Source organism: Balaenoptera musculus, chromosome 8, assembly GCF_009873245.2.
Source record: "Balaenoptera musculus isolate JJ_BM4_2016_0621 chromosome 8, mBalMus1.pri.v3, whole genome shotgun sequence".
NCBI lineage: Eukaryota > Metazoa > Chordata > Mammalia > Artiodactyla > Balaenopteridae > Balaenoptera > Balaenoptera musculus.
In genome coordinates this window covers 96,959,379-96,985,571 of record NC_045792.1, presented here as the reverse complement: position 1 = coordinate 96,985,571, position 26,193 = coordinate 96,959,379, and the positions used below count along the sequence as shown (strand labels likewise).

Sequence of the window (26,193 nt, the reverse complement as noted above, 5' to 3'; positions counted from 1 at the left end):
GCCCAGGACCATTACCAATTGGCTCGATTGAAACCTTTTAAGTCAGACTGTACTAGCTTAGAACTGGGGCCCAAGTCCTAAAGTTACTTTCATGTCAAATGCCACAAATAAAACACCTTGCTAGAGTGTCTTGAATCTCAGTCCCATTCAAGTCGCCACTGTATCTAGGATGGCAAGTTTCATCAATTTACTCCCCAGAGGGCAACAAAGTCCCTCCCTTCTTCTGTCCTAAAATCAATTCCTTCAGCTTCAAAGCTAATTTCTTATTGTTCTGGAGGAGAGGGTGGCAAACTTTTTCTGTTAAGGGCCAGAGAGTAAATATCTTCAGCTTTGCAGACTTTGCAAATCCACTCTTTCTGCCACTATAGCATAAAAGTAACTATAGACAATATGTAACCAAATGGACATGGCTGTGTTCCAATAATACTGTATTTACAAAACCAGACTTGGCTGTCTGGTGACTTAGACTGTGGTGATGGTTTCACAGGGGTATACTCATCTCCAAACTCATCAGGTTGTATTCATTAATTTACATGCAGTTTTTATATGTGGAAAAAATATTTTTAAATAAATAAAATGAAGTAGAATTATGTGTTTCAACATTGTTGAACAGCAAACCAAAATGCTAAACAAAACAGGTTGCAGAATGATGTATACTTTATAAAATCTGGTAAAAGTTTAAAGCTATATAAAACCATAGAGTTACGTACATATGTAATAAAATATAAAAGCATGGAAGGGAATGATACAGACCAACTTTAGGACCACATTCACCTATGTAAGAAGGCGAATGAGATAGAAGGCTAGTAAGCAGAGACTTTAATTGTATCTGTAATGTATTATTAACAAAAAGAAACATATATGGCATCATGTCGTGCTTGATTAAATTGTTATTATTCTCCATACTTTTGTAAGGTTGAAATATTTCAAAACAAAATATTATAAATAAGAAAGAAATTAAAATATATTACGATTTTTTTTTAAATACAGGCAGGTGACCAGATCTGACCCACAGGCTATAGTTTGCCGACCGCCGTTCTAAAGTCGAAGGCTTAGGGAATAAGCCCTACTTCTTTATTGGTCCCTTATCCAAACCTTTCTTGAATTTGTAAATACCTATTGCAGTCCCTCTTAGGGTTTTTTTTTTTTTTTCAAAAGTGTCCATATTTATAATTACGTTTGAAATCTGTCACACATGGACAGCCATCTGCATACCTGCAGTGCACCAGAATCGGTGACTCAGGGGGACTCTGCTTCATGTAGTCACGAACAAGGTACCGGAAGTTGATGAGCAGGTCAGTGGTGTCGGGAACGCCATGGTCAGGCCAGGAGGTGAAATGGAACTGACGCAGAGGGTGACTCTCACTTGTCTGAATCTAAAAGCCAAGAAAAGAGGTAAGATCCAGACAGCAAGGCAAGCTAGATCAAGCAGTACCTGAAGACTGAACTGCACGGCTCAGCTGAAAGGCAGCTCAGCAGAAGTGGTTACGACCACAAATTAGAACTGTACATTGGTACAACAGCTGATAAAGTGCTTGCAGGGACTTCGCTGTACTCATCAAATCCTCATAACATGCCAAGCAGGAGGGTTTACTATCCCCCTTTAAAGAAGGAGGAGAAAGGTTCCAAGAAGTGAAACAACTTCTCTAACACTCAGCTCAGAGGCAGAAGTCTCTCATCCTTCGATTCTGAGTTCAGAATCTTCCCCTTCCAATCCAGCCTCCTGCCAATCATGTGCTCACATTCTTACACCTACACCTCCTTAGAGCTTCATAAACCCCACCCCTTGAGCCCACCTGGAAATGTCACTGACCAAAAATGAATTTATACAAATACAACTATGATAGTCAGTGCCTTCGGGGCAAGAACTGCCTCATAATTCACATCTTATAAAGAATTTAATAAAGTGATAGGCAACTGGCAAGCACCAAGTAAATATTTAGAACTGTAGGGGTTTGAGAAAGGGCTCTCCCCAAAAAGCATCTATTTCGACTTCAGATAGACAATAGAAAGTGAAGCTTATTATAACAGAGTTAGTTATTACACAGACTGGTTTCCTACAGGGACCAAAGCACATACCTTTAATTATCAGAACTCTGCCCAGGCTGGGCCATTCCCATTCCTGATTCAACTGTACTCATTATGCCTACACCTGGGCACTGGCCTCACCTGTGTGTACCTACATCTGGACTGCAGACATTTCCATCTTCTTTATGACAGCTACCCTTTGAAGCTTTTTTTTTTTAATGTATATACATTACAAAAGCAGTACATTCACATTATTCAAAATGTGGAAGACAGTAAGAAAAAAGGGCAGTGAGGGAAGAGGGTACTGTGAAGTCCCGTCCCGCATGAACATAACATTCACAGATTTAATTATAAGTACTCATCCAAAGAAAGAAACCAGCCATGAGAGAAAAGAGGGGAGAAGGAGAGAGCTGAGGGGAAGGTCAGATTTTCAGTATTATCTCCACAGAAGAGCAAAGAGGCTCGGGTTAGAGGTGGCAGTCAAAGGACACTTTCAGACCTATCAGTTATGTTCCCACTTTTTAAAGGGAACATATATTCATGCGTTTTGTACAATTAAAAATAATATTTTATTAAATGCCATGTGGTATCCTGGATTGGATCCTGAACTGGAAAGGGCTTTAGTGGAAAAATATGAACTTAGAATAAAGTCTGGAGTTTAGTTAATAAAAATAATAATAATAGTAATTTTTTTAATGATGTGGACCAATTCTACCCACAATTCCCCTCCACAAGGGCAAACTCCAAGCAGTGAAAGCAACCAAGGATAAGCCAGTCTGTTTAAAATGGGTGAAACCTATAGAAATAAGTATGACATTTTAAGGGATTCTCAGCTATGGTGAACTGCATTATTTATGTGACTCATTCAATACATGATTAACTGCTTTGATGGCATCTCCAGGAGAGGAATTGAAATAAGTATTAATGGAGGCCAGAGCCTTTGAGACACAGCAATTAGCAAAGAGTTAATAATATACTACAACAGTGTAGCATGAAATGACTTATGAAATCTTCAAGGATAATTCTCATCAACTAGAAACCAGCCCACCAACCCCTCATAAAATGCAACTCTACTAAATCTACTTCCAGGCTTTTCTTTTATGCACTATTCATAATGTGCATAAAATTTTGTCTCCTAGTATATTTCACTTAATTACACTCTAACTTCTCCTCATGGTAATTATGCAGTCTCCATAGCCATCATTTCTAATAGCTGAATAATGATACAGTGACTAGATAATCTATAGTTTCATTATCTATACTCCGAAAGCTAGATATTGTCACGGTTTCCAAATTTTCCCCCCCATTATAAATAATACTCAGATTCATCTTTATGAATAATAAGCCTTCGCCTATATTTCAGATTACTTCTTTAGGGCAGATTCTCAAACTTGGAACCACCAGATCAAACGGGGATGGATATTTTTATGCCTTTGATATAAACTGCAGAGGGTTATATTGATTTATGCAGCCATCAAAAGATATCAATGTTGCTCATGACACTGATTCTTTTAAACATCCTTAAAAAAATTAAAAGGACACATAAACTGACTTCCTAGAATGCCTACACAATTTAACTGCATTTGTTTTCGTAACGTTTTGGGGGAAGGGAGGCCATGTGTATATGTCCTGGAATCCTATTATTGTAACTGTCATTATAAACTATTCCAACAGCAAAGAGCCACTCCTGATGTCATATTTCCAACCAAATAATCCAAAACGGCCTTGATTTGTAACAAAAATTCTATAGCAGGTCACCTGGAAGTGGAAGGAAAGGAGTACAGATGCTGAGCCGTGCTCTTAAGATTCACTTTAGGGCTTCGCTGGTGGCGCTGTGGTTAAGAATCTGCTGCCAATGCAGGGGACACGGGTTCGAGCCCTGGTCTGGGAAGATCCCACATGCCGCGGAGCGGCTGGGCCCCTGAGCCACAACTACTGAGCCTGCGCGTCTGGAGCTTGTGCTCCGCAACAAGAGAGGCCACGATAGTGAGAGGCCAGCACACCGCGATGAAGAGTGGCCCCCGCTCGCCACAGCTGGAGAAAGCCCTCGCACAGAAACGAAGACCCAACACAGCCAAAAATCAAGAAATAAATAAATAAATTTAAAAAGAAAGTCTTTAAAAAAAAAAAAAAGGTTCACTTTATTTAAGAACAACTTAGGAAATTCTCTTTAAGAAAGCAAAGCCAAAGGGTTGCCTTAGAGTATATGCAGATATGGATTGTTTTATTCTGTAAAGAAAAAAGCAAAACTATAATTCTGATGCATAAAAAAATTGGTTAATACCAACCTAAAAAGTATCACCCCAAGATTAATATATGTTAATGTTATATGAGACTTATCCTTCTTGAGCTCTTACTTACATTTTTCACTGTGAAGTCTCTGATGGTCCATTCTGGTAGAACGATTTCTGACGTCATTGCCACCGTTATGTCCCCATAATCCTGAGCCTGCTTGTAGGGCCAGTACTCCTCACATTTGGTCTAGAATAAAATGTGTTTTTATACAAAGACTCAGATCACACCGTCTACCATCACGAAACCCTCACAAGGAGATCAGATATTGAAAACTAGCACCACCCGGGGTCTGAATCCATCCCTTAGGTGGGTTCTGTCTGACCCTTGGAATTTTGTTTTTTTTTTTAATTTACGATTCCTGCCCAACTCTTTTAAATTTGGGAGTTTTCCCATAAAAATCCAGATTTCTGGCTTCTCTTGAAAAATCAGAAGATCTAGCCAACACTGAGCCCCCATTTCTGCACAAAAACTGACTCAGAGCTAAGCAGCAGCTGTTCCTTCATGGGGGACACCATGCCCACCCAGCTCCCCCAGCCCTACAGCAGCCATTCCACTAAATGCTCCCTGAACTAAACTTCTCTGACTGACCTATAACCCTAAGCAGCAGAAGAAATGAGAACTTTTCCCAATACTTTTAGATACACACTAATTGCAATACAAATATGAACACCAATAAAGAGAATCAGATTAAATCGTTTGGGGGGTCTTTGATTTTTATAAAGTCAGTGGGCAGATGTGAACAGAAATAAAAATCAGGAAACAACTGCTCTCTGAGACTATCTGAATCCCCATTTAGTAACTGACTGAAAACACACACACACACACATATACACACACACTCTCTCTCTAAACTTTCCAAAGTGTGCTCTCCTGCAATGGTTTCTAACCCTGACTGATATCTGACTCACCTCGGAGGTTTGTTTTGCTTTAAAAACAGATACCTGCTTCCCACCACCAGAGATGCTGACTCTGACCCAGGGATCTGTATTTTTTAAAAGATCCCGGCTTCTGGACCACTGCTCCAAGAAAGAACACAGGACTGGGACACACACTGACATGGAGCTTTTGCCCAGGTTGTCTCTTACCCGCTGGATTTATGTTACTACCTTGTGGGTAAGTTCTTAAACTCTAAGCTTCAGTTTCCCCATCTATAAAATAATAACACCTCACAGGGTTGTCATAGGAAAAAATAACATATATGGAGACTCTAGTGCAGAAAATAAACTGGCTCTCTTCCCCTTTCACCCAGGGTCAGTAACATCCACTTCTCTCCCGACTGATGATGAACAAGGACCCATTAAATTCATCTTCTTGTTCTTCGTTAATTTAACTATGTCGTTTTCATTTATCTAACAGATATTCAGGAGAATGTTCCACGTGTGAGGCCCTGGGCTCAACAGCACCATAAAGTTTATTTGCATTCATAAGCAATGGCCTTTCGTTTGCATAATAACCTGTTCTAATGCAAGAAGTGGGTGCAGAACCCAACCTTCTGTGTCACAAATAATATGAAGAAGGGAACCACCTCTTAACTGTTCTTTGTTACCTTTCCTTCCTCCAACCCCAGCCCCTAGCACAGGACGTTACACATAACTTGGGGCTGGATAAACATCTGCTAAATTAAAGTGAAAGAACAGAACATTAAAAGAAATGATGCCCAGGGACTTCCCTGGTGGCACAGTGGTTAAGAATCCGTCTGCCAGTGCAGGGGACACGGGTTCGAGCCCTGGTCCGGGAAGATCCCACATGCCGCAGAGCAACTATGCCCGTGCGTCACAACTATTGAGCCTGGGCCCTAGAGCCCGCTCGCCACAACTAGAGAAAGCCTGCGTGCAGCAACAAAGACCCAACGCAGCCAAAAATTAATTAATAAATTAATTAAATAAAAGCTCTACTATTAAAAAAAGAAGAAAAAAAGAAATGATGCCTGACAGGTTGGCACTATCTCCGGGACAGTGCTACTCAAAGCATGCACCCTGGAGCAGCACCGGGAATTGTCAGAAATGCAACTCGGAGGTCCACCCAGACCCTCTGAATTAGAAACTCTGGAGGCGGAACCACCCTCCAGGTGACTCTGATGCACGTTAAAGTTTCTGAACCACTGGCTTAGGGACTTGACTCCTTGGGACTTCCCTGGTGGTCCAGCGGTTAAGATTCTGCCCTTCCAATGCAGGGGGGCACGAGTTTGACCCCTGGTTGGGGAACTAACACGGCCCAAAAAGAAAAGGGGCTTGACTCCTATCCTATTCTTCAAGTAACGAACCTACATGAAAAAATTCAGAAAGCACATTAGGTCCTATTCCTCAGGCACAGACTTTCTGAATTTAGCCCATGTTTTTCAATTCTCCTTGGTCCATTTATGGAAAGATGGGATTTTTATTACTAGAAGAAATCTTATCTTTGATGGAAGTGGCTGGGGGGATTCCAGGCCATCAGATGGGAGAGGGAACTGCTAAGACTTCTCTGGGGATACATCAGAAATTTTGCATAAAGGGTCCCAATGCTCTAGACTAAGTTTGAAAATCACTGAGTTGGTCAAATTGGTCATCTCACAGGTGCAGCTGGTTGCTTGGAGGCAGGTCGGGCTTGCACTCATTCACAGAGCTGATGAAGAATGGAGCTGCACGTGACTTCTCCCGCCTCACTAACCCAACCCCTGCTGTTCACTAATGCCAGCAGCAGTGACTTAATGAATACTGGCCACAAAGGAAGGTAATGATAACATAGAATTTTTTAACGTTTTTCTAAAACTTTTCTCTTAGAGGAGAAAAAGTCAGAAAACACACTTCTAAGAACAGAGGTGCTAATGTTTGGGGGAGTGTTTTTTTGAAAAAAGACAAATCATTTTTAAGATACCCTCCCACCACAGTAAATATGAATGAACGAATTGAACTGAATCATAATAAAAATAAAAGATACTTACCCTTCCCTGTTCAACACACTTGGTCAACATGACAATGGCATAGACATTTTTCTCCCAAACCATACGCCAAAAATCTTTCAAAGTGTTGGGTAAAGGTCCTTGTGTGGCAATAAAATCTTTCTTGGAATGGTAGCCCTAAAAATGGAAAGTAGCACATATTCACCCTCAAAGAGACAGCAAGAGGAGTTCTGAGGACCTCCTCCTAACCAGCCAGCACTATGAGCCCCGCTCTCCACTTACAGGCATGTAGTTGGCATTGATGTAGTCGTCAGTTGAATGGGCATGGACTGAAAGTTTGACACGGGAAATATCGTCTGTGACATTCAAAGAAAAAAGTTCCATATTAGAATAGAAGCAAAGGTGTGAGGTGAGTTGAATACAAGAGAAAAAAGTACAAAGTGGCAGCACAGGGGCTCCATCACACCTTGAAGCTACATGGCTTGGCATTTTACATCCACGACCTTATTTCATTCCCACAGTCGCCAGATGTGACTATGGCACAGAGAAGTTACATGATCACCTGGGCAGAGCTAGTCAGTGGCAGAGCCACAGTTCAAACCCGGGCAGCCTGGCACCAGGTCCCAAGGTCTGAACCACTCCAGACCGCCTTCTCAGGTGAAACCAACTATTACCATCCTTGGGTAAGTACCATGAGCCAGGGAAGGCCCTCAGCAATGTTATTTACTCCTCATAACCACACTACAAGCTTCTGTGCCCATTTTAAAGAGGAGGAAACTGAGGGTCAGAGAGATTAAGTGATTTTTCCAAGCACTTTCATCTGGTGAATGGCAGTCAGAATTCAAATCCAGTGCCCTTCCCACTACAGCAGGGTAGATACTCAGTTAAGCCATTCACACTTGCTCTATTCTCATAAAAAAAAGTTGTCATAAAAAGACAGTCCCGAATGTCAATATTATGACATAGTATGAGTGTGTTTCATGTTTGGTAATTGCAATCATTGTTGCTTTTGTTGTGGTCATCCATGTACAATGCTTGGTGTCAGTCTATTTATGTCTTGTAAAAATAAAATACAGTGTGTGTGTGTGTGAATAAAAAAAAAAAAAAAAAAAAAAAAAAAAAAAAAAAAAAAAAAAAAAAAAAAAAAGACAGTCCCAAATGCAAGAATAAACTGAATGTATAAGACTATTATAAGTGGTATATGTGGAATCTAAGATATGACACAAATGAACTTATTTACAAAACAGAAACAGACTCACAGGCATAGAAAACAAACATATGGTTATCCAAGGGGAAAGGGGGTGGGGGGATAAATTAGGAGTTTGGGATTAGCAGATTCAAACTACTATATATAAAATAGATAAACAACATGGTTCTGTATAACACAGTTATACTGAACTATATTCAATATCCTATAATAAACCATATGGAAAAGAATATGAAAAAAATGTGTGTGTATATATATATATATGTTATATATATATATATATATAAAATGGAATCACTTTGCTGTACAGCAGAAATTAACAGAACATTGTAAATCAACTATACTTCAATTTTTTTAAAAAAGACTACTATAAGTGGAAGGATGTAAAGCATAAAATTCTCATGTTTCCTATATACTGTCATCTCAAAAAACACACACACAAAATTGTCCAACTCCGGAAATGAAATAATATCCTTAAAATCTCAACTATCAGCCTGAGCTATAAGCAGCAGCTCCTATGTTTCCCTGTCTTTGACTATCCGCTATCTCACCCTCCCCTGAACAAAATAACAACAATTCTAAACCCAGTTACCAACATGAGTTTCAGCCTAAAATCTTCCCAATAAAAACAACAGCCAAACTCTGGCTCTGAAAATCTCCACAGACATCCACAAGAACAGGCCAATAATCCTGAGTTAACCCTCAAAGCGCAGAGCTGAGGCAGATCCCGACAGCCTAGTTTTAAAAGCGTTTCTCTCAGAACACGCATGAGTCAATGTCTGCTGTCAATATAAGTGCTGGAGGGGCGGCGAGGAATGAAGAGAAAGAAGGGAGGAGCTAGAAAATCCTGAATCTAGGCAGAAGTTAACATTTCAGGCCAGGAAAGAAAAACACAACTTCAAGTAAAACAGACAATTAAAAAAAAAAAAAAAAAAAGACAGGAATGAACCCAAATGTAATTCATATTTAGCCATGGAACGTACGCAGCCAACCAGAGACGTGTCTGGACAAAAAGAAAGCATTACTCCCTGCCTGCCCTCCTCCTTCTCCCTTTCATTCCAGAACTATACTAACTGAAATAAAAGAGCTGTGGGAATAAAGGGGTTCAAAGCACAGACTCTGGCCTTCTCCCTGAATGAAACGGACAGACCCGGTCCAAGTCTGGTCCCGCCATGACTATCTGTGTGACTCTGGACAAATCACCTAGCCACTCTGTGCCTCATTTTCCTCATCTGCTAAGCGACTATTCTACTACCTATTTCCTAAGGCTATTGTGAGGATTGAATTCAATGGCATATGCCTAAACACCGTGCTTAGCACACAGAAGGTGACTAAGGAATGGCTATGGAAGTGGTTAGTTCGTATCTGGATTCTTCTCCCCTTTACTGTTAGAGATGTGATGCCAGTGATGGAAAAAAGGGAAAGTAATGTGGAAAAAACAACTTACAGGGTAGAACATTATTATAGCGATTTTTTCCTCTATTCTCAGCCAGTTCAGCTGCGTACTTAGGTAGACTAATTCCAACAAGCTTCAGATCCTAAAAACAGAACATATGAGTTGTTCATTTACTCAGTGTTCAAATGTTAGTTATACTACTCAGAGAGTATGACAGAACAAAGTGGGAATGCAGAGATGTTATGGGTAACATTGCGTCCCTCAAATAGATATGCAGAACTTCTAACCCCCGGTACGTGTGAATGAAATCTGATTTGAAAATACAGCTTTCGCAGATGTACTCAAGATAAGATGAGGTCATACTGCAGTAGGGCAAGGCCCTTAATGCAATATCACTGGTGTCTTTATAAGAGGAGAAAAGACACTGAGATACAGACATACAAGGGAGACATGTGAAGATGGAGGTTATATGGCCACAAGTCAAGAATGCTTGGGGCTTCCAGAAGCTGGATGAAGCAAGGAGGGATCCTCCCCAAGAGGTTTCAGAGGGGCCCCCAGGGGACATGCAAGAGCTTCTCTCTCCCCTCAAAGAGGGCTGCCTCTCACCCAAAACTTCACCATAAAACGGAAACAGACAGTTTTCCAACTTTCAGGAAAAACGTAGAGCAATTAAAAACATAACATTTATAGCCACATACTTCATATTCTTCCGCAAATCCACAGTTGGAGTCAGCTTGCTGTTTCTTAAAGTAGGCCTCAAAATTCTCCACTTTGATTAACTTGGATCTAGGAAAACAAAACAGGATTTTTTGCACTCAACCAAGTTCACGCTCAAAATAGAAAAATACAAGTTATTTTTTTTTAAAGTGGAGAGTTTACTCACTTTTTAGGTCTTCATCATAGAAAAGGAAAGAAAAAAAATAAGCAGTTAGAAAAAAATGACTCAACCATGACTCTGGAGATGATAGTAAACATCTTCCCAAAGAAAACCTATAATACAATAGGCAGGCAGGCGGGCGGTGGCAGGTGGTGGCACTATAATGTTATTTACAAAACAATGAAATATGCATCAGGAAATCTGACTTCTAGACCCTGTTATATAACTGATTGGTTTTGTGACTTTGAGCAAGTTCTCTCCTCCTAGATCTTCATAACCTTTTTTGAATCACAAAATATATATTTGTTGGTAGACTATATGGCAAAAGTATGGTTCCCCTTGCCATTGTACAACACAGGAAGGAAGCTAGCTTCAGGAGACTAGGAAACACAGGTTCCTTGCAGAATAACAAGGCTAATAAGAACTTCTGGATGGGGCTTCCCTGGTGGCGCAGTGGTTGAGAGTCTGCCTGCCGATGCAGGGGACACGGGTTCGAGCCCTGGTCTGGGGGGATCCCACATGCCGCGGAGCAACTGAGCCCGTGCGCCACAACTGCTGAGCCTGCGCGTCTGGAGCCTGTGCTCCGCAACGAGAGGCCACGATAGTGAGGGGCCCGCGCACCGCGATGAAGAGTGGCCCCCACTCGCCGCAACTGGAGAAAGCCCTCACACAGAAACGAAGACCCAACACAGCCAGACATAAATAAATAATTAAAAAAAAAAAAAAAAAAAAACTTCTGGATGATTAGGTCCAAACCTGTCAATCAGGAAAAATGGCAGCAGTTTCCAACAAAAAAAAAACCTCAAAATAGGCACTGAACAGATTGAGGGATTAAATGTATTAAGGTGCATAACTCTAGAGACTTACTTAATTTGAGAAAAGGACACGTCATTGTTCTTGGCATCTTTCCTGTTTTGAAAGAAAAAAAAAGACCCATTAGATCAAAACAGCTTAATTTTGTGCTTTGTCCCCTTTGTGTATCTACAAAATGCCTTTTCGCTGAGCATTAGTTCATACACAGCATTACATCCTGCTCACGAATACTAAGCTTAACGGTCTAAGCAGCAAATGCTGAGTATAAGCCTGTGAGGTTACTCTCTTTTATACCGTCTAAAAGTATCGAAGAATCTTACTCAAGCAATGTGTAGGAATTTCTCTGGGCAAATACATATCAGCAGCACCACCCTAGCGTAAAGCCACGCTCTGTTATTTAGTGCTCTGGTTTTTGTTTTCTTGGTTTGTTATTCGTTTGGCTTTGGTTTTGGTTTTGGCTTTGAGAAAGCCTTTCTGATAAAGTTAATGTAATAAACCAGAAAACACATCCAGTGTCGGCAAGGTGGTCGGGCACCTGGCACTCTCCTGTATTGCTGGCTAAACCCCATGCTGGCGTTAAAAGAAAAAAAAAACTTCTGGAAGGCAATTTCGCAGCACGTATCAAAATTGATAACATGCATACCCACTGACCCAGCAATTACCCAGCTTGGAATTTAGCCTAAGGGAGTAATCATGAATGTGCCCAGATTTACATACAAGGATAAGCAACTGTGGCAAACAAACAAACAAACAAAATACCTAAAAACATCAGGAAATTGGTTGAATAATTTCCATACAGCTGAATACTCAATAGCCACTTAAAATGAAGAAGAACTGAAGCCATCCACAATGTCTTGTGAACAAAGCAGGCCAGAAAATGATATGTATAATATGATTCTGTTTGTGTGGATGTGTGTGTGTATTTGTGTGAGTTTTGAAATCACATCGATGTTAAGAGTAGTTTTGTATAGGTGTGATTATGGATTACTTCTTTACTTTGCCCTTCTTTTCTGTTTTTTGTTTTTTTTTTATTTTTTGCCATAAATATGTATAACTTTTCTTTTAATAAGAAACAATAAAGCTGTTTTTGACCCCTCCTTCGGAAAAAAAAATCAGAATCTAATGCAAAACGATGTAATACGGGCACTGCCTGTCAACCCACGAGAGCAAGGCGGTGGCAGAAGACCAGGCGTAGGATTCATTAGAAACCCTGGGCCAGGATGAAATCCCCTGGCTGGCAGCACCCGATAACAGCGAATAAATCCCAGCTGATGCACAGGCTTCACACCCTGCATGGTCAGGCAGGTGGGTGTGCAATGAAAAGCAAAGACCAGGGTCAAGTCCATTTCCACACTTCCTACACTCAGCTTCTGCATCCTTGTAATGGGCTTGGGAGACCTGCCTCATAGAGCCTCATGCATGAGAGAATTCATGGAAAGCACAAGTCCAGGCACACAGTAAGTGCTCAAGACAGAGTTGCTATTTTTACTATTTAACTACCCCAAAGAGTAACTGTACTGATAAAATAATAATAGCATAAAAGGTATAAGATACTGTCAAAGCACTTTTTTTTATTTAATGCTCCTCAGCGTCATGAGTTAGGCACTGTTACCATCCCCGTATCATAGATTATCCAAGACATTAAAGCCAAGCTCCCTAACCGCCAGTCAGAGACAGAGCGTGTGTTCAAACTTAGCTGACTCTAAAATGCCAGCTCTTAACACTTTGGTTTGTGAACTAGAACGCCTGTTTGAAAGCAGCGCCCTCTGTTGCGGTGTTTACCATGACCTAATGCTTTAAAACCCTCCAGCTCACAGGGACTTCCCTGGTGGTCCAGTGGTTAAGACTCTGAGCTCCCAATGCAGGGGGCCTGGGTTCGATCCCTGGTCAGGAAACTAGATCCCACATGCCGCAACTAAGGTGCCCTGAAGCCCCAACTAAGGAGCCTGCCTGCCACAACTAAGACCCGGTGCAACCAAATAAATAAACATATTAAAAAAATAATAAATGCTTTTAAAAAAAATTTTTTTTAATAAATAAATAAATAAAATAAAACCCTCCAGCTCAGAGACTGAGATGAAATAAGACTGGCCAGACGGTGAAGACTCTGGATGATGGGGACCTGGGGGCTCATTATACTATCCCTTCCACCTGTGTGACTGTCTGGTTACCCACAATACAAAGCTCCCTTTAAAAGTAGGATAATATTGTTAACATAAGCAATAGTCACCTTTTCTTTCTCCAGAAGAGGAAGCCTCCTACGGCCACAATAACCAAGGCACCAAAGATACATCCAAACACTGCTCCACATATGACACCTGGGAAAAGTCCAAATGGGAGGCACTTCAAGAGGTGTTCACAGACAACTAAAGTGAAGTCAGTCAGAAAGAGGAAGACATGCCATATGATATCACTTTTATGTGGAATCGAAAATATGACAAGAATGAATCTATCTACGAAATAGAAACAGACTCACAGACACAGAGAACAGACTTGTGGTTGCCAACGGGAAGGGAGGGTGGGGGAGGGAAGGACTGGGAGTTTGGGATTAGCAGATGCAAACTATTACATATAGGATGGATAAACAACAAGGTCCTACTGTAGAGCACAGGGAACTATATTCAATATCCTGTGATAAACCATAATGGAAAAGAATATGAAAAAGAATATATATGTGTATAACTGAATCACTTTGCTGTGCACCAGAAACTAACACAACATTGTAAATCAACTATATTTCAATAAATTTCTTTTTGAACTTTATTTAATTTATTTTTTTATACAGCAGGTTCCTATTAGTCATCAATTTTATCCACAACAGTGTATACATGTCAATCCCAATCACCCAATTCATCACACCACCACCACCACCACCCCGCCGCTTTCCCCCCTTGGTGTCCATATGTCTGTTCTCTACATCTGTGTCTCATTTTCTGCCCTGCAAACCAGTTCATCTGTACCATTTTTCTAGGTTCCACGTACACGCGTTAATATACGATATTTTTCTCTTTCTGACTTAACTTCACTCTGTATGACAGTCTCTAGATCCATCCACGTCTCAACAAATGACCCAATATCGTTCCTTTTTATGTCTGAGTAATATTCCATTGTATATATGTACCACATCTTCTTTATCCATTTGTCTGTCGATGGGCATTTAGGATGCTTCCATGACCTGGCTATTGTAAATAGTGCTGCAATGAACATTGGCGTGCATGTGTCTTTTTGAATTATGGTTTTCTCTGGGTATATGCCCAGTAGTGGGATTGCTGGGTCAAATGGTAATTCTATTTTTAGTTTTTAAAGGAACCTCCACACTGGTCTCCATAGTGGCTGTGTCAATTTACATCCCACCAACAGTGTAGGAGGATTCCCTTTTCTCCACACCCTCTCCAGCATTTGTTGTTTGTAGATTTTCTGATGATGCCCATTCTAACTGGTGTGAGGTGATACCTCATTGTAGTTTTGATTTGCATTTCTCTAATAATTAGTGATGTTGAGCAGCTTTTCATGTGCTTCTTGGCCATCTGTTTGTCTTCTTTGGAGAAATGTCTATTTAGGTCTTCTGCCCATTTTTGGATTGGGTTGTTTGTTTCTTTAATATTGAGCTGCATGAGCTGTTTATATATTTTGGAGATTAATCCTTTGTCCATTGATTCGTTTGCAAATATTTTCTCCCATTCTAAGGGTTGTCTTTTTGTCTTGTTTATGGTTTCCTTTGCTGTGCAAAAGCTTTGAAGTTTCATTAGGGCCCATTTGTTTATTTTTGTTTTTATTTCCATTACTCTAGGAGGTGGATCAAAAAAGATCTTGCTGTGATTTATGTCAGAGAGTGTTCTTCCTATGTTTTCCTCTAAGAGTTTTATAGTGTCCGGTCTTACATTTAGGTCTCGAATCCATTTTGAGTTTGTTTTTGTGTATGGTGTTAGGGAGTGTTCTAATTTCATTCTTTTACATGTAGCTGTCCAGTTTTCCCAGCACCACTTATTGAAGAGGCTGTCTTTTCTCCATTGTATATCCTTGCCTCCTTTGTCATAGATTAGTTGACCATAGGAGCGTGGGTTTATCTCTGGGCTTTCTATCTTGTTCCATTGATCTATGTTTCTGTTTTTGTGCCAGTACCATATTGTCTTGATTACTGTAGCTTTATAGTATAGTCTGAAGTCAGGAAGTCTGATTCCTCCAGCTCCATTTTTTCCCCTCAAGACTGCTTTGGCTATTCGGGGACTTTTGTGTCTCCATACAAATTTTAAATTTTTTGTCCTACTTCCGTAAAAAATGTCATTGGTAATTTCATAGGGATTGCATTGCATCTGTAGATTGCTTTGGGTAGTACAGTCATTTTCATAATATTGACTCTTCCAATCCAAGAACATGATATATCTCTCCATCTGTTGGTATCATCTTTAATTTCTTTCATCAGTGTCTTATAGTTTCCTGCATACAGGTCTTTTGTCTCCCTAGGTAGGTTTATTCCTAGGTATTTTATTCTTTTTGTTGCAGTGGTAAATGGGAGTGTTTCCTTAACTTCTCTTTCAGATTTTTCATCATTAGTGTACAGGAATGCAAGAGATTTTTGTGCATTAATTTTGTATCCTGCAACTTTACCAAATTCATTGATTAGCTCTAGTAGTTTTCTGGTGGCATCTTTAGGATTCTCTATGTATAGTATCGTGTCATCTGCAAACAGTGACAGTTTTACTTCTTCTTTTCCAATTTGTATTCCTTTTGTTTCTTTTTCTTCTCTGATTGCCATGGCTAGGACTTCCAAAACTATGTTGAATAATAGTGGCGAGAGTGGACATTCTTGTCTTGTTCCTGATCTTAGAGGAAATGCTTTCAGTTTTTCACCATTGAGAATGACGTTTGCTGTGGGTTTGACGTATATGGCCTTTATTATGTTATGGTAGGCTCCCTCTATGCCCACTTTCTGGAGAGTTTTTATCATAAATGGGTGTTGAATTTTGTCACAAGCTTTTTCTGCATCTATTGAGATGATCATATGTTTTTTATTCTTCAATTTGTTAATATGGTGTATCACACTGATTGATTTGCATATATTGAAGAATCCGTGCATCCCTGGGATTAATCCCACTTCATCATGGTGTATGATCCTTTTAATGTGTTGTTGGATTCTGTTTGCTAGTATTTTGTTGAGGATTGTTGCATCTATATTCATCAGTGATACTAGTCTGTAATTTTCTTTTTTTGTAGTAATCTTTGTCTGGTTTTGGTATCAGGGTGATGGTGGCCTCGTAGAATGAGTTTGGGAGTGTTCCTTCCTCTGTAATATTTTGGAAGAGTTTGAGAAGGATGGGTGTTAGCTCTTCTCTAAATGTTTGATAGAATTCACCTATGAAGCCATCTGGTCCTGGACTTTTGTTTGTTGGAAGATTTTTAATCACAGTTTCAATTTCATTACTTGTGATTTGTCTGTCCATATTTTCTATTTCTTCCTGGTTCAGTCTTGGAAGGTTATACCTTTCTAAGAATTTGTCCATTTCTTCCAGGTTGTCCATTTTATTGGCATAGAGTTGCTTGTAGTAGTCTCTTAGCATGCTCTGTATTTCTGCGGTGTCCGTTGTAACTTCTCCTTTTTCATTTCTAATTTTATTGATTTGAGTCCTCTCCCTCTTTTTCTTGATGAGTCTGGCTAATGGTTTATCAATTTTGTTTATCTTCTCAAAGAACCAGCTTTTAGTTTTATTGATCTTTGCTATTGTTTTCTTTGTTTCTATTTCATTGATTTCTGCTCTGATCTTTATGATTCCTTTCCTTCTGCTAACTTTGGGTTTTGTTTGTTCTTCTTTCTCTAGTTCCTTTAGGTGTAAGGTTAGATTGTTTATTTGATCTTTTTCTTGTTTATTGAGGTGACCTTGAATTGTTATGAGCTTCCCTCTTAGAACTGCTTTTGCTGCATCCCAGAGGTTTTGGATCATTGTGTTTTCATTGTCATTTGTCTCTAGGTATTTTGTGATTTCCTCTTTGATTTCTTCAGTGATCTCTTGGTTATTTAGTAACATATTATTTAGCCTCCATGTGTTTGTGTTTTTATGTTTTTTTCCCTGTAATTCATTTCTAATCTCATAGCGCTGTGGTCAGAAAAGATGCTTGATATGATTTCAATTTTCTTAAATTTACTGAGGCTTAATTTGTGACCCAAGATGTGATCTATCCTAGAAAATGTTCCATGCGCACTTGAGAAGAAAGTGTAATCTGCTGTTTTTGGATGGAATGTCCTATAAATATCAATTAAATCTATCTGGTCTATTGTGTCATTTAAAGCTTCTGTTTCCTTATTTATTTTCATTTTGGATGATCTGTCCATTGGTGTAAGTGAGGTGTTAATGTCCCCCAGTATTATGGTGTTACTGTCGATTTCCTCTTTTATAGCTGTTAGCAGTTGCCTTATGTATTGAGGTGCTCCTATGTTGGGTGCATATATATTTATAATTGTTATATCTTCTTCTTGGATTGATCCCTTGATCATTATGTAGTGTCCTTCCTTGTCTCTTGTAACATTCTTTATTTTAAAGTCTATTTTATCTGATAGGAGTATTGCTACTCCAGCTTTCTTTTGATTTCCATTTGCATGGAATATCTTCTTCCACCCCCTCACTTTCAGTCTGAATGTATCCCTAGGTCTGAAGTGGGTCTCTTGTAGACATCATATATATGGGTCTTGTTTTTGTATCCACTCAGCAAGCCTGTGTCTTTTGGTTGGAGCATTTAACCCATTCACGTTTAAGGTAATTATCGATATGAATGTTCCTATGATCATTTTTTTAATTGTTTTGGGTTTGTTTTTGTAGGTCCTTTTCTTCTCTTGTGTTTCCCACTTAGAGAAGTTCCTTTAGCATTTGTTGTAGAGCTGGTTTGGTGGTGCTGAATTCTCTTAGCTTTTGCTTGTCTGTAAAGCTTTTGATTTCTCCTTCGAATCTGAATGAGATCCTTGCCGAGTAGAGTAATCTTGGTTGTAGGTTCTTCCCTTTCATCACTTTAAGTATATCATGCCACTCCCTTCTGGCTTGTAGAGTTTCTGCTGAGAAATCAGCTGTTAACCTTATGGGAGTTCCCTTGTATGTTATTTGTCGTTTTTCCCTTGCTGCTTTCAATAATTTTTCTTTGTCTTTAATTTTTGCCAATTTGATTACTATGTGTCTCGGCGTGTTTCTCCTTGGGTTTATCCTGTATGGAACTCTCTGTGCTTCCTGGACTTGGGTGGCTATTTCCTTTCCCACGTTAGGGAAGTTTTCGACTATAATCTCTTCACATATTTTCTCGGGTCCTTTCTCTCTCTCTCTTCTGCTTCTGGGACCCCTATAATGCGAATGTTGTTGCATTTGATGTTGTCCCAGAGGTCTCTTAGGCTGTCTTCATTTCTTTTCATTCTTTTTTCCTTATTCTGTTCTGCAGCTGTGAATTCCACCATTCTGTCTTCCAGGTCACTTATCCGTTCTTCTGCCTCAGTTATTCTGCTATTGATTCCTTCTAGTGTAGTTTTCATTTCAGTTATTGTATTGTTCATCTCTGTTTGTTTGTTCTTTAATTCTTCTAGGTCTTTGTTCGACATTTCTTGCATCATCTCGATCTTTGCCTCCATTCTTTTTCCAAGGTCCTGGATCATCTTCACTATCATTATTCTGAATTCTGTTTCTGGAAGGTTGCCTATCTCCACTTCATTTAGTTGTTTTTCTGGGGTTTTATCTTGTTCCTTCATCTGGTACATAGCCCTCTGCCTTTTCATCTTGTCTCTCTTTCTGTGACTGTGGTTTTTGTTCCACAGGCTGCAGGAGTGTAGTTCTTCTTGCTTCTGCTGTTTGCCCTCTCTCAATAAATTTTTTAAAAATAAAATAAAATGGGAGTTGGACAAGATGATTCCCATGGCTCCTTCTGATCCTAATATTCAAGGGTTCCATGCACTAAAAGTCACATGTGTGTCTGGTACATGGGCACACAAATGACTACACGGAGAAAAATGGACCAAACAGTGTTTGCCGATTGGAAGTGTAACTGGAATTCAGAGAAGGGAGTGTGGTGGGCGGGGCCTGTGGGGACCTCAGAAGAGGAAGCTGAGCTCGGTCCTCATGGCCCAGTGACATCTCAGCTTCTGAGAGGAGAGACCAAGCTCTCCAACCCTCCTGGGGGCCCCAGGGAGGTGTGCAGACCCCCATGCTCCTGTGGATACTGGAAGCAAAAAGTCAATGCATTGCTAAGATGCTCCTCTACCTGGATCCTGGGGCAAGAAAACAGCATCTGAATAGCGACTGAAGGACACGTAGCTCTCAGCCCCGTCTATGAGCCCATCACCGTGAGGGTTGAAGGTAATATTGGTGAAGCCAGCCACAGAAGCCCTGTGGGGTGACAAGAGGAAAGAGGGGTGGCTGAGAAGTGTCTGACAGCCCAGGCACATATAGTTTTGCACTCAGAGGCCCAGCCCCCAAAGGGCAAGAACCACAAGGCATTACCGATAGGAACCCAGAGGTTCCAGCTTCCCGTTGTAATACCCGTGCGTGGTGGACTCGTTCCCAACATTGATTTCATATCTCAAGACTTCAGATAAGCCCTGAGAATATCTTTTTTCTTCTGTTGTTATGAGGTATGTCACATAAGTATCCGAGTCCCCCTTTTTGAAATCTTCGTACGTATATCTCAATACATCTGCTGACGGGTGAACAGCTAAGAAAGACACACAGAAGGAAAGCCATAAGAAAGTGATTGCAGAGATTTAAGTTTCCCTCGTTTCTAAATAATGACTAGGGTGATGGTGGTGACAGCTGCCATCTCTCACGTATGCTCTCTCTGCCAGGTTTTCCTTATATTAAGTTCTAAGGGCTTTACTTATATTAACTCATTTAATCCCCACAATAATCTCATTGCATAGGCTTACTACCCCCATTTTACAGGTGGGAAAATGAGACACAGAAAGCTAAAAAGACCTGGGCCCCAAGCTGCACTGCCTACGTGGTAGAGTCGTATTTCTAACCCAGACCACCTGACGCGGAGGGTGTGATCTCATCCATCACAGGCTGATACTGGTCAGGCTGGTCAGTATGCAATATCATCTCCCCTGTTCAGCAAAGGTCTGAGCTTGGGATTTGCTGAATACCTTCACAGCAAAATGACTAGGTGTTTGAAACAGACCCAAAACAAAAGACAGAAAGAGAGAGAGAGAGAGAGAGAGAGATCTCAATGTCTCTTTTTGAGATTTAGCTGCAGGTTTACAACACCAGCAAATCCCTTGTCTTCCTGCATCCCCGCAGCCCTGACAGTGTGTTTGAGCTCTGTCTTCTTCGGGAAGATAAGGACAGCATCACAGGCTGTGAGACTGGGCAGGGGTGGCACTGCATAATTCACAGTTAGTTTAAAGAATCACCAAAAACAGCAAAACTCTGAACTTTTTTTCTTTTTTTTGGCCGCGGGATCTTATTTCCCCGAGCGGGGATTGAACCCGGGCCCCTGGTATTGAAAGCACCGAGTCCTAACCACTGGACTGCCAAGGAATTTCCAAAACTCACCGCTTTAAACCCAGACCTTGGGCAAAGCACCCACACACAGCTAACAAAGACACCCTCAAATCATTCCCGTCTTACTTCCAGGGAATGTAATGGAGCCCTTTAAGGAAAAGCAGCATTTAATCCACCTCCTCTCTCAGCTATGACAATGCTCTTTGCAAGTTCCCACTACAAATGCAAATCTTTTTCTTTTTTCTTCCAAGAGAAAGTCACCCTTTGAGGATGATCTGTGTGTGCGTGTTCATATGAGTGTGTGTGTGTGTGTGTGTGTGTCTGTGTGTGTGACAAACTTGGTTAAAACTAATATTCTGCCATCTAAAAGACCCTGTGCTGCAAAAGAAATGAAAAACGTAGATCAGAGGTAAGCAAGTCATGGCCATGGGCCAAATCCAGCCAGCCACCCCTTTTGGTAAATACTGGAACAGTCATACTGACTCTTTCTGTATCTTCTATGGCTGCTTTCACACTACAACGGCAAAGTTGAATAGCTGAGAAGGAGACTGGAGGGCCTGCAAAACTTAGAATGTTTGCTATCTGGCCCTTTACACTAAGTCTGTCAACCTCTGACCTAGCTCATCAGGCAACTGGCTTACACCCACCCACCCCAGGGTGAGTGCCAAAGCGTGGGTCGCAGTATAAAACCAGACGTGTGTTTGTCTCAGGAATGCGTTTCAGTGGGCACAAAAATGGCACCCAGTCACGCCATCACCCACTGGCTGTTTAACCCATAATGACCCCTCCTTACCGTCCCCAGTGGTGAGAATGAGAGCGTAGGCTTTGATGGGTCCGTGGCTGGCTTCAAACCCACTGAATTTGACCTTCACAGAATTGTGACTGACAGATGTAATATTAGGGGATCCATCTGGAGAAGGAGGGTCTGAAACAGAACAAAACAAAACATGATCACCCAACATTTAAAACCGAAGAAGGAACAAAATTATTATGGAGAGGATTTGCTGCAGTGCCCCGCTCAAGTTCTGCCCTTGCTCTGCAAGCTGTGTGCTGGGCTCATGCAAAGCAAAGCCAGAAGCAAAGGGCAGGGATGGGAACTGGTGGGGAACAAAGATGGCAAGTCCTGGGGGAGCCTGCCTAGCTGACAATGACCCCTTCAGTGGGTCCAGCCACATTGCCAGGGTGGCCTCCTGGCAGCCTTGTTTGTAGAAGATAACGCGCCTTTTCTATCTTCCCCCAGTCCCTCCTGACCCAGAGAGCCCAGATTCCTTATTTTGAGAATGGGGGCAGAAGGAGGAGAACAAGACGGAGACTGTGTGGGTAGAACTCCAAGGTGAGAATTTGGGAGCTGAAAGCAGACATCTGCCAGCACATGGACTTGGCCCCAGGATTGGTTGGTCAGAGAACAATGATGGAGCAGATAGTTACCCAGAAGGAAGCAAAGATGACATGGAGAGAACATACTTTCTCCTGAGACCTGGCTGCATTCCGGCTCTGCACCCTTCACACCAAAGTCCTTGTTTTTTGCTGGGGTAGGTTTAAAACTCTGCCTAGAGAAATCCAACTGACCCTCTTCCCGGAAACCAGAAAAGCCCACACGGGAACATTCCGTGAGTGGCCTTCATGATCTTGTGCCTCGCCTTCCCAAGCTAAGCTTGTGAAGCCACTCTCTAAATTAACACAAAAGGAAGGAAAAGGTGAATTAAAGATGATCTCTCTCCACACACACTCTCTCTACCTAAATTTGCCTCCCACATACAGTTTGAGTGTTTCTGTTATTATAACCAAGATTCAGGGAGACTGAGAAAACTGAACTCCAAAAAAGAAAAAGACCATAACACAATTCTCCAAATGTATGCTGTCCAATACAGCAACCACTAACCACATGTACCCATTGAGCACTTGAAAGGTGACAGGCCCAAGTCTGGACATAAAGTATCTCATTAATAACTCACTTTATACAAATTACATGTTGAAATGATAACATTTTTAATATACTGAGTTAAATAAAATGTGATCAAAACTCATTTCAGCTCCTCCTTTTTTTTTTTTTTTTCTGGCCATGCCAGGTTGCTTGTGGAATCTTAGTTCCCCGACCAGGGATAGAACCCAGGCCCCCGGAAGTGAAAGCACAGAGTTCTAACCACTGAACCGCCAGGGAATTTCCAGCCGCTCCTCTTTACAGTTTCTTAATGTGGCTCCTAGAAAAGTTCTTATTATACAGGAGGCTCACATGATTTTCTATTGGAAGGCACAGCTCTAAACCATCCTTCAGCAACCTCTCAAGTAACTGACCGCAGTGGCCACTTGGAGGCGCTGTCCAACGTCTAAGTGTCAACTGCCTCAACAGACACTTCCTAGCACCAGCTCCCACACCGCCCACAGCTCTATGCCTTTTAGTGGGCCAGCGAGGAGTCCCCAGCTCCCTGCCCCAAGACAGCTCACCCACCTCAAAGCCTGGAAATCCCTTCCTTCTCACTGTTTATCTCAGTCCTACACTAGAGGGACCTTGCCGGCCACGCTCACCATAGTGCCCCTTACCCAGGCACACAGTAAGCAATCAACAAGTGTTGGCTAAAAGACCATCGCTCCAACTCTCCCCGGTTTACCCATCCCACCACCACTTCCTGCCTCTCTCAGAGAAAATGCAGCTCCACTTTTATGTTAAATAAAAAAGTGTCAAAGTTGTACATTTAAAAAGCATGCTAAATTTGCACATAAAAATTCATCTGAGGAAAGGGAGCTGCAGACCAAAAAGTGAGAGAATCACTGGACTAAATGCTGAGTGGTCATTATCTAACCCTACCACGCACTGCTCAGCTTCAGAAACAACTAACTCTAACAAGCTCCTTCCCTTCACTAGGTACTGTGCTCAGCCCTGGAGATACCGGATCAGATATGGTTTATGTTCCTCAGCTTATACCCACTGAGATGACATCATAAAACAGAGAACTACAAAAAAGTACCCAACAAGGTTCACCGTTTCTATTACACTGTAGAGTGCTGCAGAAACACAAAGGATTGTGACCCAGGGCCATCCTATATAGCTGTGTACTACGCAACTCCAAGGAGTCCCACGCACACAGTAGACTATATGAATGGTGTCCCATGGAACTATGCAGTGCACAACTTGACTAGCCATACGTGGCAGCTCTGAAGTGATCTTCCACCTACACTACCTCATCTAATTTGTATTAACAGTCCTGGAAGGTAGGTATTATTTCCCCTTTTTTACAACTAAGAAAAACAAGGCTCAGAGAGGTTAAGCAGCTTTTCTGAGATCACACAGCTGGTAAAAGGTAGACTTTACAATCAAACCCAGGTCTGCCTAAGTCCAAGGCTCTGTCAATAGAATCCCTCAGCCATTTTCCAAGTCAGTGTCCCTGAAGCAAGAAGCCTTTTCTTCTTACTATTTCAACCACCAATTCTTTAGAAATTGTCTGGAAACATTCTGATACCCTAAAGGATATAGTATATCCAGGATTCAAAAAGCACAAAGCAAAACCAACTCAACCAGGTTGACCTAAGACATAATTTTGGCAAAGACACAGGGAGCGAAAGACAGATAAAAAGGAAACAAAGAATGAATATAACAAAACAGATACAGACTCATAGATAAAGAAAACAAACTGCTGGTTACGAGCTGGGAGAGGGGAGAGGGGAGGGGCAAGACAGGGGTAGGGGATTAAGAGGTACAAACTACTATGTATGAAATAAATAAGCGACAAAGATATACTATACAGCACAGGGAATACAGCCAATATTGTATAATAACTTTAAATGCAGTATAATCTATAAAAATCATGAATCACTATGTTGTACACCTGAAACTAATATAATATTGTAAATCAACCATATCTCAATTAAAAAAAAAAAAGCAAAGAAGTAATTTTTTCCAAGTTCAAAATAAAAGGTGGTCATGAAAAGATTAACTAGGGGGATCTCTCGTGAATGATCCCATTTCCCAAAACAGCTGGGGAGCTTGTTAATACAGATTCTAGGGAAATATGAATCTTGACTGAATATCTATCTGATAATACTATTAAAAAAAAAAAAAAAGAAAGAAAAAAAAAGGATTGTTGGGAGTTCCCTGGTGGCCTAGAAGTTAGGATTCCGGGCTTTCACTGCTGTGGCCCAGGTTCAATCCCTGGCCGGGGAACTGAGATCTCGCAAGCCACGCAGCATGGCCCAAAAAAAAAGTATTGTTAAATTTTTAAGGGTAATGGCAATAGTAATGTGGCTATGTTTGAAAGAAAGGGAAAAGGAGTCCCTATCTTGCAGCAATATATACTGAAAAACTTACAAATAAAATTACAGAATAACCAGGACTGGTCTCAAAGAAGTCCAATAAGGGAGGAGGGGATATAAATGAAACAAGATTGGTCAAATGCTCACAAATGTTCAGCTGAGTGATGATGGGTACGTGGATCCCATTATACTGTCCTTTGCTTTTGTGTATATTTGAACATTTTAGGGGAACTTACTTAAAAGAAAAGGTGGCAACAAATTATTCTGTAAAATGAAGGAAACTTTTGGAATGTAAAAAAATTCCCTCACTAGATTTCTATAGATTATATAGATTCTATAGAATATATAGACTCGATTTCTATAGAATTGGGTTAACAGTCCGTGCCAAAAAAAACCCAAATATTTTTGGATAAATTTTTTTTAGAAACAGGTTTCTAGGCCACACTTGCAGACCCTCTGGGTCAGCTTTCCAAGGTGACCACAATGTCACCTGGCCACCCTGCCCTTCCTGAAGCCCACCTGTGATGCCAGTGAGGCAGGTGTTCTGGGTGGGCGGTGCCATCTTGTTACAGGACCGGGCAGTGATGCTGATGTTGTACAAGGTAGAAAAATTCAAATATGTGACTTCCGTCCTGTACTCGGAGCCGTTCTCCGAGGAGCAGCTCTCCAGGTCCGTCATATTTTCCCAGTCTCCGTGGCTGACCTCCAGCTCGAAGCCTGTGTTGGTGCCGAAAGGGCAGGCCCACCTGAGGACCAAGGTTGGCTCTTTGGGGACCACTTCACAGTGGAAGGAGGTTACTGGTGCAGGGTCTGCAAGGCAAGAACAGCACAACATGAGATTCTTGGACTTTTGCCTTTGCAAACACTGAAACTTGGGGAGCAGGAGGTTCCTGGCCCGTTGGTGATGAGGAGACAGCCATGGGGCATGACAGAAGAGACAGAGGCTGACCTTGAATCGGGCCTTACTGAACTGTGTGACCT

General features: G+C 41.2%; 1 protein-coding gene across 1 annotated transcript in view; it reads right to left on the bottom strand.

Annotated features, from left to right (window-relative positions):
• Nucleotides 1-26,193, bottom strand: part of PTPRJ (protein tyrosine phosphatase receptor type J) — a 166,336-nt gene that overhangs the window by 5,634 nt on the left and 134,509 nt on the right. Inside the window, exons 11-23 of the mRNA XM_036861340.1 lie at nt 25,732-26,022; nt 21,758-21,889; nt 19,966-20,176; nt 19,727-19,851; nt 13,728-13,815; nt 11,552-11,593; nt 10,691-10,699; nt 10,506-10,593; nt 9,859-9,949; nt 7,487-7,560; nt 7,247-7,381; nt 4,390-4,509; nt 1,216-1,376 (exon numbers count right to left, since the gene is read on the bottom strand). Of these exons, the coding sequence (XP_036717235.1) occupies nt 1,216-1,376; nt 4,390-4,509; nt 7,247-7,381; nt 7,487-7,560; nt 9,859-9,949; nt 10,506-10,593; nt 10,691-10,699; nt 11,552-11,593; nt 13,728-13,815; nt 19,727-19,851; nt 19,966-20,176; nt 21,758-21,889; nt 25,732-26,022 (1,567 nt within the window). The remainder of the gene's footprint in view (nt 1-1,215; nt 1,377-4,389; nt 4,510-7,246; nt 7,382-7,486; nt 7,561-9,858; nt 9,950-10,505; nt 10,594-10,690; nt 10,700-11,551; nt 11,594-13,727; nt 13,816-19,726; nt 19,852-19,965; nt 20,177-21,757; nt 21,890-25,731; nt 26,023-26,193) is intronic.